Source organism: Rhinoderma darwinii, chromosome 1 (genome assembly GCF_050947455.1).
Source record: "Rhinoderma darwinii isolate aRhiDar2 chromosome 1, aRhiDar2.hap1, whole genome shotgun sequence".
In the NCBI taxonomy this organism is placed as follows: Eukaryota; Metazoa; Chordata; class Amphibia; order Anura; family Rhinodermatidae; genus Rhinoderma; species Rhinoderma darwinii.
The window spans coordinates 310693554-310708247 of NC_134687.1; the positions used below are offsets into that span (position 1 = coordinate 310693554).

At 40.5% G+C, this 14694-nt stretch overlaps 1 protein-coding gene across 1 annotated transcript in view; it reads right to left on the reverse strand.

The window, feature by feature from the left end:
* Positions 1-13515, reverse strand: part of SRP72 (signal recognition particle 72) — a 32585-nt gene extending 19070 nt beyond the window's left edge. The window contains exons 1-5 of the mRNA XM_075825527.1: positions 13286-13515; positions 7629-7749; positions 2605-2728; positions 634-777; positions 367-478 (exon numbers count right to left, since the gene is read on the reverse strand). Of these exons, the coding sequence (XP_075681642.1) occupies positions 367-478; positions 634-777; positions 2605-2728; positions 7629-7749; positions 13286-13400 (616 nt within the window). The 5' untranslated portion in view covers positions 13401-13515. The remainder of the gene's footprint in view (positions 1-366; positions 479-633; positions 778-2604; positions 2729-7628; positions 7750-13285) is intronic.
* Between the last annotated feature and the right edge of the window lie 1179 nt (positions 13516-14694).

Here is a 14694-nt window from a genome sequence, read left to right on the forward strand (position 1 = left end):
TAGCTCATAACTTGCTCAAAAATGATAATTTTTCAAAATAAAAACCACTGCTGTTATCTACATTACAGCGCCGATTAGATTATGTAGGAGACAGGGCACTTATAGTATGGTGACAGAGCCTCTTTAACTACAATGACGGTACCTCTCAGATGCCCTAACAACACTAAGATAGTAAGTGCAGGATTAGCAACGGAAAATCCCATTGACTTCCAAACAGAGATTAGAGAAAAACGATTTAAAAATATCATGATCAAATGTATTTGGTTACAGTCACAACTGTATTCAGACACCTTCACTGTATTAAAGGCAACGAAATATAACGTAAGGAGCAAGACCATGATGGGTAATGTTCTTCAGAGTACTCACTTTCAGCTTCTTGCAGCTTTTTCATTGCCTCACTCAGCCTTCCTTGCCCAATTAAGTTACACGCAGCATTGTAGCAATGTTCATAAGTTGTCTCCTGCAAACCAAGGTCTTCCTATAAATCAATACATGAGATTATTAATGGATGTTACCTGTTCACTTATAATGATCCATTATCCATAATAAAGCGCATTAGAATAACGCGCCCACAAGACATTTCCGACAGACCTGTAATAAAAGATTGTCACCTGTAAAAAGCATGACACTTACAGGCTTGGTCTTCGACCAAAGACTCATAGCAGCCACCACTGCAGACAGGTTTGTTTGTCGTTCTTCATCGTAATCATCTTGAGAGTTTCTAATGAGATCACGATAAACAGATAAACATTCTTCATATCGTTCCAACCTATAAAGCTGAAGAATAGAAAAGTTATTTACTGGAATCAACAAGGAAGATAAAATCTGCTGGTTTGCTTCCCTTTATAAAAACATATTTTACTGAGGGGTATAGAGGGAAGGAGCAGTACTTGTGGTCCTGCGTTTTTATGTCCTCTTTGTGAACGCACATTGGGTATTTGGGAGCTACTCATGAATAGTTACCATTTTAATTCTTTCACGTGGAGAGAATTGTAGCCCCCAAAATAATAGTGGTCAATAGTGTAGAATAGGGGAAAATAGAATTCCTGCATTTGGGATTATCACGGCTTTTTAGCATCTCCATGGATATAACTGCCCAACTTAAAGGCTATGTACCTCTTTGAATCCAATTTTTTTTTTTAAATAAACACTTTAAAATATTGATTTGATCAAAAAAATCTAATTGACTTGTATTTAAAAATAAATAAATTAAGATACAGCTTCTATGTATCCTGTATACATGGAACCAGCTTTGACGGAATGATCCAGCTTCTGTCAGGTAAGCTGAACTGACGGCTCGGGTTAAAGCTGGTCCAAGGTGTCTGACACGCAAGATCCAGCTAATAATGATCACATCTAAGTTGATAACTTACATATCATTATTAGATGGATCCTGTGTGTCAGACACCTTGGACCAGCTTTAACCCGAGCCGTCAGTTCAGCTTACCTGACAGAACCAGCTTTGATGGAACCATACAGCCTCTATGTGTGTATATATATATATATATATATATATATATATATATATACAGTCCAGGGTGGATGAACACAGCACTCCAATGATGCAACAAATCAGGCCATGTGCTCGTTACCTGGGGGTGAATCAATTCCCCAATATCCAATAGAGAAAAGTGTAGAGCGCAGTAGCGGCACCAGTACTTCAAGGTAGATGAAAGCAAAAGTGGATTTATTTCACCTCAACACAGCAACGTTTCGGTTCAACAGGCTTGAGAAAGGTTCCTGTTGAACCGAAACGTTGCTGTGTTGAGGTGAAATAAATCCACTTTTGCTTTCATCTACCTTGAAGTCCTGGTGCCGTTACTGCGCTCTACACTTTATATATATATATATATATGTTACACTTCTGTTGTTGCAAATCACTTAAAACATGGATTAAAAAAAATATTGTTTCAAAAAGATGTGCATAGCCTTCAAGCCTCTACATAGACATTAGAGCCCTCCTTTAGTTTATCCAGCACTATCAGTACCCAGTTTAACATCTCCAGGAATATCAATACCCTAATACAGCATCTTCGTGTATACAAGTGCCCTTCTTTAGCAGCCACTAGTGGTGTCTCCCTTAAGTAGTGCCTGTAACGTTCACTAAAGATGCACAACTGATGTTTAACGTCTTATATGCTCCAATTCACCATCCACACGACTACTCACTAATATAGAATAACAATACAGCCTCTATGCCCCATTTATCAAAAACCTTGTTCTCTAGGTAAAGCAGAAGCATTGCTAGAACACCAATACACCGAGCAATGGGGGGGGGGGGGGGGGGGACTGTCATGCATGTACAATAAAGGGATGGATACCCACACAAATCGTCCATCAGCCACAAACTATTTTTTTCTTTACAAGCTGAATTGCTGACTTTAGATTTTTACGTCTTACTTATTAGACAAATGCAGTTGTATATCATTTATATACTATAACAGGTTATATGCATGTTAAAATGTAGAGGAGTCAAGTGGGCTCAGCTACATACACTAGGTGGACTATCTTTGCTATTATGGAGACGTTTGTCGATATTGAAGAAAAAGCAAAACAGATTTTAATAAGAAATGCGGTCTTCTTTCATAGATTTTAAGGACTTACCACTTGTCCCTGAAGCTCGCATAGTTTTTCTGTCTTCTGAGGCGCGTTTTCTATTGTTTTCAATGCATTTTCAATTTTATTTAGCCTGTATTCACAGTATGCCTTTTCAAAAGCAATGACATCACTAGAAGAAAAAAAAAAAAATTATCTAAAATATTATATTTCTATATATACATATTTATATATATACAAATATAAAATATTATATTTCTATATATATATTTCTATATATACAAACAAAACAAAACAAACAAAACATGCATTTGTTCTCAAGTGTGCTTATAGTATTGGTAAAGTCTATGTGAGTTATAGAAAAAGTCCAGCAAGCAGCTACACAAAATTGATGACCAGGGGTCATGGGACCCACTTTCTCCTGGTAGTGGAGGGTCTCCGAAGTGAGACCAGCAACTTTCACGCATTTATGGCATATAAAGTGGATATGCCAGAAATGGGCAAAAGATGAAAATACCCCTTTAAGAATACATTACAAATTATATAAAAAGATGCCCATCACCTGGGTCAAACGATAACGGCTGCATAAACGCTATATACAGCAATGTTTTTTATGGAGATCCACAAGATCTCACGTTTTGACACTGTATGCTGCTGAAGATTATGGAAAGGCGCCAGGAGCATAAAAGAAGCTGCTTAACCCTTTCAGGACCAAGGGTCATCGATGCCTCAATGACCAGGCCTAAATTTAACGTTTTGGCATACATTCTTTTAAACGGTCATAACTTCTGAACTACTTCGGATAACAACCATTTTTTTAGCGTTTTTTTCCACGCAACAAATCACACTTTCAAAAAATATATATTTTTACTACATATGCAACATATTTTATGTTACAACGAAACAATTGATCAAAAAAAATGCCAGACTCAGTGTAATTTATTCAATTACACTAAATAGTTAATGTATGACTTGACTAACAATTTATGATCACGCTAACTAACCTACTATTCCTGCCTGCCTATTCTAACACTAAGGGGCATATTGAATACAAAGTATATACTTTATATATATTTATTTATTTTTTTAATTTATTCTTTTCGGCTGTGAGAGAACCGGTTACTGGGAAGCCAGGGACACGGACACCGCCGGCGTCAGAGCGATCTCCCCAGCGCTATGCCGGCAGATGCAGAAGTCTGTAGGTTCACACCCTGGCAATCTACAGATTGTCAGCATGAAAGGGTTAAACGGAAGTTCGGACTCATCTCCTGCAGTGAGTGGGGTCATTTTCATACAGTGCACGCGCCGTATTAACCATTATTTCTGCAACATGGTTTTTAATTACTTACATTTGCATAATTATTTATTTTTGTGCTACAAATTTTTTCCCCAAGTAAAACCCATATCCTTATCCAGGTGATAGGTACTCTTCAAACCAATTTATTTTTTATTGTTTCAATGCATTATTACCCTAGAGGTTTTTTTAGGCTTACGTAGGGAAAGCTTAAAGAGAACCGGTCATCAACCGGTTATCCAGGACGGTAATAGGTTGACAATGAGGCCTTCGTGTAATCTGGTCGATGCAGCATAATGTAGAGAAAGAACTTTGAAAAGCATGCGCTCTGTATGTAAATGACGTGTTAGGGTCCTTTCACATGGAAATAAAGATAGCTAAAATGAGCGCCTATATTGGCAAGTCGCTAACATTCCCAAGTCTTACATTCATACATTACAATAATAGGGTGTTTTTTTCTTAACTGCGATCGTCTGCAATCACTGGACTTTCCTCCTGTCATGCTATTTCCATTACAAATGAAAGGCAGATGCCTGTTTACACGAGTGGATGCACTGCCCACAAACAATCCTCGCCCGCTGCACAGGTTTACACTGGACAACGATTGGGAAAGTTTGTTTGGTCTGACGATTATCTCCTCGTATTAAAGGCCCTTAAAGAGTCATGTGGGTGGTGACTCTCCTCTGAAGAGTCACACTTGCTGGTCCTCTGCCTGGATGTGATTACAAGCCCGCTCTGACATTATCCGGCACACGAACAGTTGAAGCCGAGGCGAACACAACTGGCTTCACTGCACGCGCGCTGGATCTGGCTTGTGATGACGTATCCTAGCCTGAAGGACTGGCAACACTCACATGACTCTTTGCATATAGCGGTTTTTAAAGTTATTTTTCTATGTTATGCTGTTTCGGCCAGAATATAAAAGGGCATCATTGTCAAACTATAAGGGTATGTTCACACGCTGAGAGGCATTTACGTGTGAAAAGACAGACTGTTTACAGCTGCCTCGTTTCACACGTAAATGCTCCTCCTCGTAATTTACGAGGCGTCTGTGACGCTCGTAAATCTTGAGCTGTGCTTCATTGAGTTCAATGAAGAACAGCTCAAATTACGTGGCAAAGGTTGTCTGCACAGTACGTCGGCAAACCCATTCAAATGAATGGGCAGATGTTTGCCGACGTATTGGAGCCGTATTTTCAGACGTAAAACGAGGCATAATACGCCTCGTTTACGTCTGAAAATAGGTCGTGTGAACCCAGCCTAACTGTCCTGGATAGCAGGTTGGTGGCGCTTCGCGGGTCTAAATTCTCCAGAGAGGTTCTCTTTAATAGTTTAAAAAAAACTAAAAAAAAAAAGTTAGCTTATCATCAGTGAATAAAAACATTTTTGTTTACATTCAAAGGCTGAAAACCCATCCTGCTTATGACCTGTCCACTTAATAAAATTAGTGTTCAAAAGTCCTGATCCCTGTGCCGCCACTGCCAGATGGACCTCTGTGTTTACAACTCAATGTGACGTCTAGTCACTTGTCCATGGGGGAAAGTCCCTAGGAACATGACCTGACACCATAGCCACGTTTTTTTTGTTTTGATCTTTCATTACTCTATTCTTTGACATATGAACACTATATAAACTCGAAAACCTCAGTAACAATATTTTCAGGCAGAAGAGTCATCGGAGCGGTCATAAAAGAAGAAATTTTTTTTTTCCCGAAAATATAGTTGAACATTATCCCTTCACTGTCGCAGTCAGTTTTCATTTATTTATTTTTTCCTCCCAATCTTCCAAGACCCATAACTTTATTTTTCTGTTGACATTGCCGTATGAGGGCATGTTTTTTGAAGATTACTATTTTTTAATTGCACCACATAATGTAGTGAAGTTTTTTTTTTTTAATTCTTTGTGGAGTGGAATGGAAAAAAAAATGCAATTCCATCGTAGTTTTTTTGGGCTTTGTTTTACAGCGTTCACCGTGAAGTAAAATCGACACGTTAACTTTATTTTGCAAGTCAGTACGATTACGGTGATAGCAAATTTATAGATATTTTTTTTTACGTATTAATACTGTCGCAAAACAAAAACAATTTGTTTAAAAAAAAATAAAAAAATAAATGTGTTGTGTCGCTGCATTCGGAGACCCATAACTTATTTTTCTATCGACGGAGCTGTGTGGGGGCTCGATTTTTGGGGGACTAGCTGTAGTTTTTATTGGCGTCATTGAACTTTAGTCCATTTTTTTGTGGAGTTAAGATGATCAAAAAACAGCAAATTCTGTGTTGTTTTTTTTTTTACTGGTTTCACAGTGTGGTATAACGTTCAATTTTAATAGTTCAGATTGCTACGGACACGGCGATAACTATGTTTATTTTTTTTATTGTTTACATAGCATGAAAAAATTTCCAGCAGGACTTGGCACATGCCCACACTGCCAAAAGTACCAATACCTGGTTTAATAACCACAGTATATCTGCGCTTGATTGGCCAGCAAACTCGCCTCACCTAAACCCCATAGAGAATCTATAGGGTATTGTCAAGAGGAAGATGAGACACCAGACCCAACAATGCAGACGAGCTGAAGGCCGCTATCAAAGCAACCGGGGCTTCCATAACACCTCAGCAGTGCCACATGCGGAACTCCTCCATGCCACGCCGCATTGATGCAGTAATTCATGCAAAAGGAGCACCGACCAAGTATTGAGGGCATATACTGTACATACTTTTCAGTAGGCCTACGTTTCAGTATTAAAAATCATTTTTGAAATTGTTCTTATATAATATTCTAATTTTCTGAGAGACTAAATTTTGGGGTTTCATTAACTGTTCGCCATAATCATCAACATTAAAAGAAAAAAATGCTGGAAATAAATCACTTTTTGAATTGAATTACTGAAATAAAATTAACTTTTTGATATTTTAATTCATTGAGAAGGACCAATATATATATATATATATATATATTTTCATATTCTTGAAAATTGGATTATACTTCTTTTTCTTTAGGGAGACTTCAACATGCAATTTCTTGATTGCTTGTATTGCAGTGCATTGTCCTTTCAGGGCTTAAAAGGAAATCCGTCAGCAGTTTTGAGGTCTCAAAAGTGCTGGCAGAGCAATATAGGGGAGTGGGAAGTGCATTGCAAACATACGTTTTTCCTCTGTCATGCAAGTTGCATGATCGAGAAAAAGACGTTTAATTCCCCAGGCGCGGCGGTCGCAAGTGACACTCTCTGCCCTAAATGACTACTCTAGTGGTCTCCTGATTGTTTGCTAGAGCCGGTACTCAGAGCAGCGGGGCGGAGCTGGCAGTGTGAAGTGCAGGAGCACTTGCGCATCAAGTGCCCGCATTAGTGATTTTGGCAACTTGAATGAACAAGATATAAAGTATTTTTACAGTGCCCTCTCCTTTATTGCTTGGTCAGCTTTTTTGAGACCTCAAAACCGCTAACAGACTATGTTTTTTAGGAGTAGTAAGATAGCAGACCTAGGGGATGTCATCAGACCCCCAGCTGCCATGACAACCCATTGATTGGTTGACAGAGAAGATCTAAGGGGTTAAACTGCCGGGATCGGAGTTATCCTGGCCATTTGAGCAGGGTGTCAACTGTAATATACTGCTCACAGCCGCTGCGTATGGACTGGACTCAGCTTCTGAGCCCACTCCATACTTTGCCCCCTTCTAAACCATAACATACTTGTACGTCAAAAAGCGGATAAATGGCAGACTTTCTGTATTTGTTATACAAACGAACACCTGTAATTGTAAGGACGTTTTACTTGCCTTGTTAGCAATTTAGAATGGTTGTTAATTAAAGTCAGGGCTTCCTTAAAGCTTCCATTCTGAATAAGACAAACCACTTTACAATGCAACGCTTTCCCTTCATCCTTCGCCACCTGCAATACTAAAAAGATAATGTATATATGTGTGAAACATGACCGCCAAAATCAAAATACAACAATATATATTTAGATTAAGAAAGAGCAAAAAAAAAAAAAAGAGAAAGCTTTTGTAAAGGAGCCTGTGTCTACAGAACAGCTGTAGGGAATATGAATTCCCATGAGTTTCCTTTTATGATGAGAATCATTCCTACTCAAATAGAGCGATGCTGAAAACAGAATTGACTGCTGCTTAAAGTGCAACGGTCAAGAGAATTTCAGAAGAACCTGAGTTTAGGGGGATGTAGTGCAGACAAGATGCAAACTGCATGGGTACAACCAACCATATTAAAGAGGCTCTGTCACCAGATTTTGCAACCCCTATCTGCTATTGCAGCAGATAGGCGCTGCAATGTAGATTACAGTAACGTTTTTATTTTTGGCATTTTTGGCCAAGTTATGACCATTTTTGTATTTATGCAAATGAGGCTTGCAAAAGTACAACTGGGCGTGTTGAAAAGTAAAAGTACAACTGGGCGTGTATTATGTGCGTACATCGGGGCGTGTTTACTACTATTACTAGCTGGGCGTTCTGATGAGAAGTATCATCCACTTCTCTTCAGAACGCCCAGCTTCTGGCAGTGCAGACACAGCCGTGTTCTCGAGAGATCACGCTGTGACGTCACTCACAGGTCCTGCATCGTGTCAGACGAGCGAGGACACATCGGCACCAGAGGCTACAGATGATTCTGCAGCAGCATCAGCGTTTGCAGGTAAGTCGATGTAGCTACTTACCTGCAAACGCTGATGCTGCAGAATCAACTGTAGCCTCTGGTGCCGATGTGGCCGACACGATGCAGGACCTGTGAGTGACGTCACAGCGTGATCTCTCGAGAACACGCTGTCTGCACTGCCAGAAGCTGGGCGTTCTGAAGAGAAGTGGATGATACTTCTCATCAGAACGCCCAGCTAGTAAAAGTAGTAAACACGCCCAGATGTAACACACATAATACACGCCCAGTTGTACTTTTACTTTTCAACACGCCCAGTTGTACTTTTGCAAGCCTCATTTGCATAAATACGAAAATGGTCATAACTTGGCCAAAAATGCTCGTTTTAAAAAAAATAAAAAAGTTACTGTTACTGTTATCTACATTGCAGCGCCGATCTGCTGCAATAGCAGATAGGGGTTGGAAAATCTGGTGACAGAGCCTCTTTAACAAATGTTCGTCCCTATATAACCACGATCATTCATTGCTCCATGTAAATGTAGCAAAAAAAAAAAAGAGTGCTGATTCAGAGGTCATTGTCAATTGGCGCTAGTTACCGGGCAGTAATCTGCCTGTGTAAAACTGCCCTAGAGCTGGCAAAACACTTTAGATAGCGGTCGTTTGGCTAACAGCCATTCATAGCTACTCCCCCACCGTTGCAGAAACGAAGGTGCAGAAAGAAGCGCTCAGCTGAGCACTTTCGGCTGTGATCGGCGCTCCCTGTCCAGCTGAAGACGATTTGTGTAAGCCGTCTCCAGCTCGACAGGGAGCGCTGATCACAGCTGAAGGAGCAAAGCTCTCAGCTGAGCACTTCTGCACCTTCGTTTGAGCAACGGTGAGTGTCTCAGCACCCAGACCCCCACTGACCCAAACTTTTATATGTCTCTATGACATATCAAAAGTTTGAGTAAAGTGTAGTTCCTATTTAAAGGGCAGCTAAACTTCCAGAAAACCTAAGTTTTGATCAATATGGGTCCGAGCACTGAGACTCCCACCAATTACTAAAACGAAGCGGCAGAAGCACTCGGGTGAGCACTGAGCCACTTGGTTTCGGATGGGCTTTTCTTGGAAAGTCGATGTAACGGTGTACGGACTCAGACTTTCTATTGAGTCCGTACACCGTTACATGAGCTTTCCGAGAATGGTTGATCAGAAACCAAGAGGCTAAGCGTTCACCCGAGCGCTTCTGCTGCTTCGTTTTAGCGATCGGTGGGGGTCTCAGTGCTCAGACCCCGCTGATCAAAACTTCTGACATGTCACTATGTTACCCATTAAATCTAATAAATTAAACTAAAATTAAATACATGACACATTCCTTGTAAACAGGAAGCATAGTAAGATGACAGATCCACTTTAATCAAGAGAATGTGTCCATGCATGTACACCTTATCAAATACGGCCGATAGGACACCCGTTCTCAGGATGGGTGGAGATCCTAGCAGTCAGGCCCCCTTCCCCCAGGATTGGGCATTGAATGGCATTAAATATTTATGTTGGTAAAAGCCCCTTTAACACCTTCCCGACCGCCCACTGTCTTTTGACGTCAGGCGGTGCAGTGCTTAGTCTACAGAGACGTCTTTTGGCGTCGCTGTAGATTAGGCTGATGAGCGCTCGTGTGAGCGCTCATCCTCTAAGCAGGAGCTGTTACTAACAGCTCCTGATCTTAGAGCAGCCTCCTGAACATAGTTGGGGTCGGCACACATTCGGACCCCAGCTGTTTAACCCTTTGATTACCGCGGTCCGTGACCGCGGCAAGATCAAAGGGAATTCCCCTCTTTGATCGCATCACCGGGATTCCAGTGATGCGATCAAACAATGGGGAATACCTCTGCAGTCAGCCCTGGGGACCTACAAAGGACCCCAGGGCTGTCTGTTCCATGTGCCTGCTGTTCGGGCACACTATGTGCTGCCCGGTCAGCAGCCTGTGTCATAGTGACACAGTGTAATGTATTAGCGTACAGAAGTATGCTAATACATTACAAGTAAAAAATAAAGTTACAAATAAAGTTATCCCTTGATGGGATTAAAAAAAAAAAAAAAAAAAAAAGTAACAAAACAAATAAATAAATAAAAAAAGTCCCAAAAAGAGTCTTTATTTTGCATTAAATACATTTGATTGCCCCTACACTAAATAAAAACAAAAAACCTACGCATATTAGGTATCTACACGACAGTAATAACCTGAAGAATTAATCGAATGGGTTATTTAGCGTGAACAGGATAAAAAACTATTCCGAGAATCGCTTTTTCCTATATTCACGTCGTAAAAAAAATTTTTTTTACCCCCAAACTGTGGGAAAAAAAAATACTATTTCTCTCGCATAAAACAAGGCCTCATACAGCCACGTCAATAAAAAAATAAAAACGTTATGGCTGCTGAAACGCAGAGGCAAAACCAGAAAAATTGAGCTGGTCATTAAGGTCTTTTCAGGCCCGGTCATTAAGGGATTAACCTCTTAAGGACATGGCCAATTTTGGCCTTGAGGACAGAACTATTTTTTTTAGATGTCCATCTTTCATCCCGATGCTCAAAACTTTTTCATTTTGTTGTCCAACGTAGCCGTATGAGACGGTTTTTGACGAGATGAGTTATAGTTCATGTAGGTGACACTTTTTGGTACATTTACATTATGATTTCATTTATCTAAAAATTTTATTTGGCAAAAAAAAAAAAAAAAAAAAAAAAAGGAGTTCCGCAGCAGTTCTTTTTTACACCATACACCGATCATCATAAATAATAATATACATTTATCGTACAGGTTGTTACGGACGTGGCGATACCACATATGCATATATTATTTCATGTTTTGGGACTTATATTTAAAAAGTTTATTTAAAAAAAAATGTGTATTTGTTTGGTTTTTTTTTTGCACATTTTTTTATTTAACATTACTTTTTTTTTTTTTAAATCCCATAGAGGGATTTTTTAACTGTAATGTTCTGGTATAGATCTATATGCCAGTATATTAGCCTGTGTACTGATTGTACACAGACAGTTGTTAGGGTATACCTCAGTACGATACCGAATGTGTATATTTTATGTATTGAGACTTATTTTAATGTTTATTGTAAAAAAAAAATAAAAATATATATATATATTTATTTTTTAATTTAACATTACTTTATTTCTTACTTTTTTCTTTTTAAACTTTGACGTACTGGCATATCTATATGCCAGTACATTAGGCTGTGTACGGATAGGCATGTCCTAACAACTGCCTGTGTACTAAGTATGCCCTAACAGGAAATATCGTCAGACAGCCCTGGGGTCCTTCAATGGACCCTGGGCTGCCTGCCCATATATGGTATGTCCCTCGATCACGTCACAGGGATTCCCTGTGACGCATCCAAAGGGCATCCCCCTTCTCATTTACCCCTTGAATGCTGTGGTCAGCTTTGATCGCAGCATTCACGGGGAAAAGCGGCCGAGATGAGGGGTTTTTGTGAGCTCCGCCGTTAGAGCGGGGCTGCGGCTGTGTAATACAGCCATTGCCCCGCTCCTGACAATAAGCGTGCGTGGTCAGCATGAAATTATGCAACCGGCGCTGGACTAATGAGCGCAGGCACGGTAGACAGAAAATGGGCATGTTTTGCAGTGTGCCCGCCATGTTCTGTCTACAGTGCCGGCACTCATTAGTGCAACGCCGGCTGCATCACCTCATGCTGACCGCGCGCGCACTTGTCAGGACTCAGGAGCGAGGCAATGGCTGTATTACACATGTATCACACAGCCGCAGCCCCACTCTCATACATTCATGTGTTAGAATACTGAGCTGTGCGGCCGCACAGCTTAGTATCGAAATACATGAATTAACTGTATTTAACCGTTTGACGGTGCACGGTATCGAAACAGTATCTACGTTTCGATACATCGTGCAAACCCAAAGGTCAATACCTTCTTGGAACAAAGTTGGCCTGGTGATTAGTGAATCACTAGACATGGCACCCGATACCCACAGCGACCAACCGTTATTACTGGGGTAAGTTGCAGATAGTGATACATTTTACCCTGTAGCAGCAAAGGCATGACCACCCATGTAATACATGGACGGGCCGGGTCACCAGAGCAGGAGACGCTGATCCGTATGGAAAGGGTAGGAGACAACCTAGGACATCTGTAAGCGGTTCATAGCATACCTGCTTAGTGCTGCATGTCATAAACATGTGTTTAAACTCTACAAGCCTTTTGCTAAGGATACATTCAGAGCGGAATACTCGTCCGTTGAAATAACGGACAGCACACGGACCCATTTATTTCAATGGGGTTATTCAGACATGTATGAGCTTTCACACAGCGTGTGTCCTTTACGTGAAAATCACTGCATGCGTTTTTGTGCCTTGAAGTCTATGGGTGCATGAAAAACACAGACATGTGCTGTCCGTGTTTCACGCATCAGTTACAAAGAAATGCAGAAAAAAAAAAAAGTGCTTGCACGGAAGTGAAAAACGCATGCCACGTGCAAAGCACAGAAGCCATACACAAAGCACACTGATGGAACGCGGGCAATACACTACGATTTTTATGCGTGCAAATCGGACACGCTCGTGTGACTGTAGCCTAAGGAAAAACACCTTCAGTAATACATTACACTTTATAGCTGATACATAATTGCTATTATACATGAGCTTTACAACTCCTTTGATAAATATTCTGACATTTCTAACAAATCAATTATTTAATTGGAAATCCAACAAAACGTAACCGAGCACTCATTGTCATACTACGAATAGGACCTGCAATCACTAATAGACGAGAATATATATTGACGTCCTAGCTCAGATCCGCACTTACTCTTGTTCACCGACTTCAGTGCCCTAGTAAAGTCTCCATTCTGTCCGGCTTTGTTGACCTCGTTCCAAAGAGAAGCCAAGGAAGACGTACCAGCTGTTCCCCCAGAACTCGCCATCTTTAGCCCCCAGAATACTTAGGGCAGACTCAATAAGGAAAAAATCAGCGGTAGGTATGGATGACGTAGTAATAACGCGACTCCGCGCTAGGCTCCATTTTTGTCACTGGCAAACGCTGCGCTGTGTTCATGGCTCATTTAAAATATAAAATGTTATACTCTCAGACTATGATACAAAAAAAAAAAAAGATAGTAAAAAAAAAGTTCAGGAATTCAAAACGGTATTCAAAGTTGTTTACATATATGGGATGTTGATATTGCCCTGAACAAAGATGGCCGCACTGCATGAAGAGCGCTGCGTAAACGATTAGTACTGACACGTCTCATGAGCTGTTTGCAGTTCCGCCCCGTTCTTACATGAAGCTCCTCCCTTTCCGGTAGCGGGATTTTGCTCGCGCTTCCTGCTCGACTTCATTTTGCAGTTGGCATAGCTCGTGTGTGTGTCGACAATTTCAACGGGGAAATGTAGTTATAAAACGATGGCGTCTATAGGGTTAGGAAGCAAATCCATGCATTGATATCGAGATACAGGTTCTCTAGTGCTACGTACTGGAGCTTCAGCGTTTAGTATGAGGAGAGATCTTGAGACGATAACTTGATGCCGCATAATAATGGACAATTACTAATGCAGACCCACCGCCTTGGCATTGAGCCGGGTTATCACACAAGTGTACCATGTGCCGAGGAGTATGGCTCAGGCCTAAAACAAGCCACGTCTGACCTAGCTTTATTATCACTTCTAATTAGAATAGTGTCGGAATACCATGATGAATGTGTCACGTGGTATGACTGAGGCCTTGGATAATATTCCAACGGTGTTGAAAATGTCATAAAAAAAATGCCCACGAGTATCAAGCTCAATGCATCACTTTTAAGTAATTATAGGTGAACTTATGTTTTAGCCGTATTTATGGAAAAGGCCACAAAACTAATCCACACATCAAGGCTGCGTGCACACCCGTCGGCTGTTGTACGGCCACTAATAACGGATCCGTGAAACACGGATGGCTTCTGTGTGCAGTCCGTTTCACAGACCAAATCAATGAAAAGGCTGAGCCTGTTCTGTCAAACTGCTATGTTTTACCCCTTTTTTTTTAAAAAAAAAACAATTTGAGAAAAAATATATATTTTGTTTTGAGAGCTATAACTTTTTTTTATTTTTCCGTCAATTTAGTGATGTGAAGGCTTAATTTTTGCGAGGAAAACTAGTTTTCACCGATATTATTTTGGGGTATATGCGACTTTTTGATCACTATTTAATTTTTTTTTTAGAGCGCTAAGGTGACCAAAAACA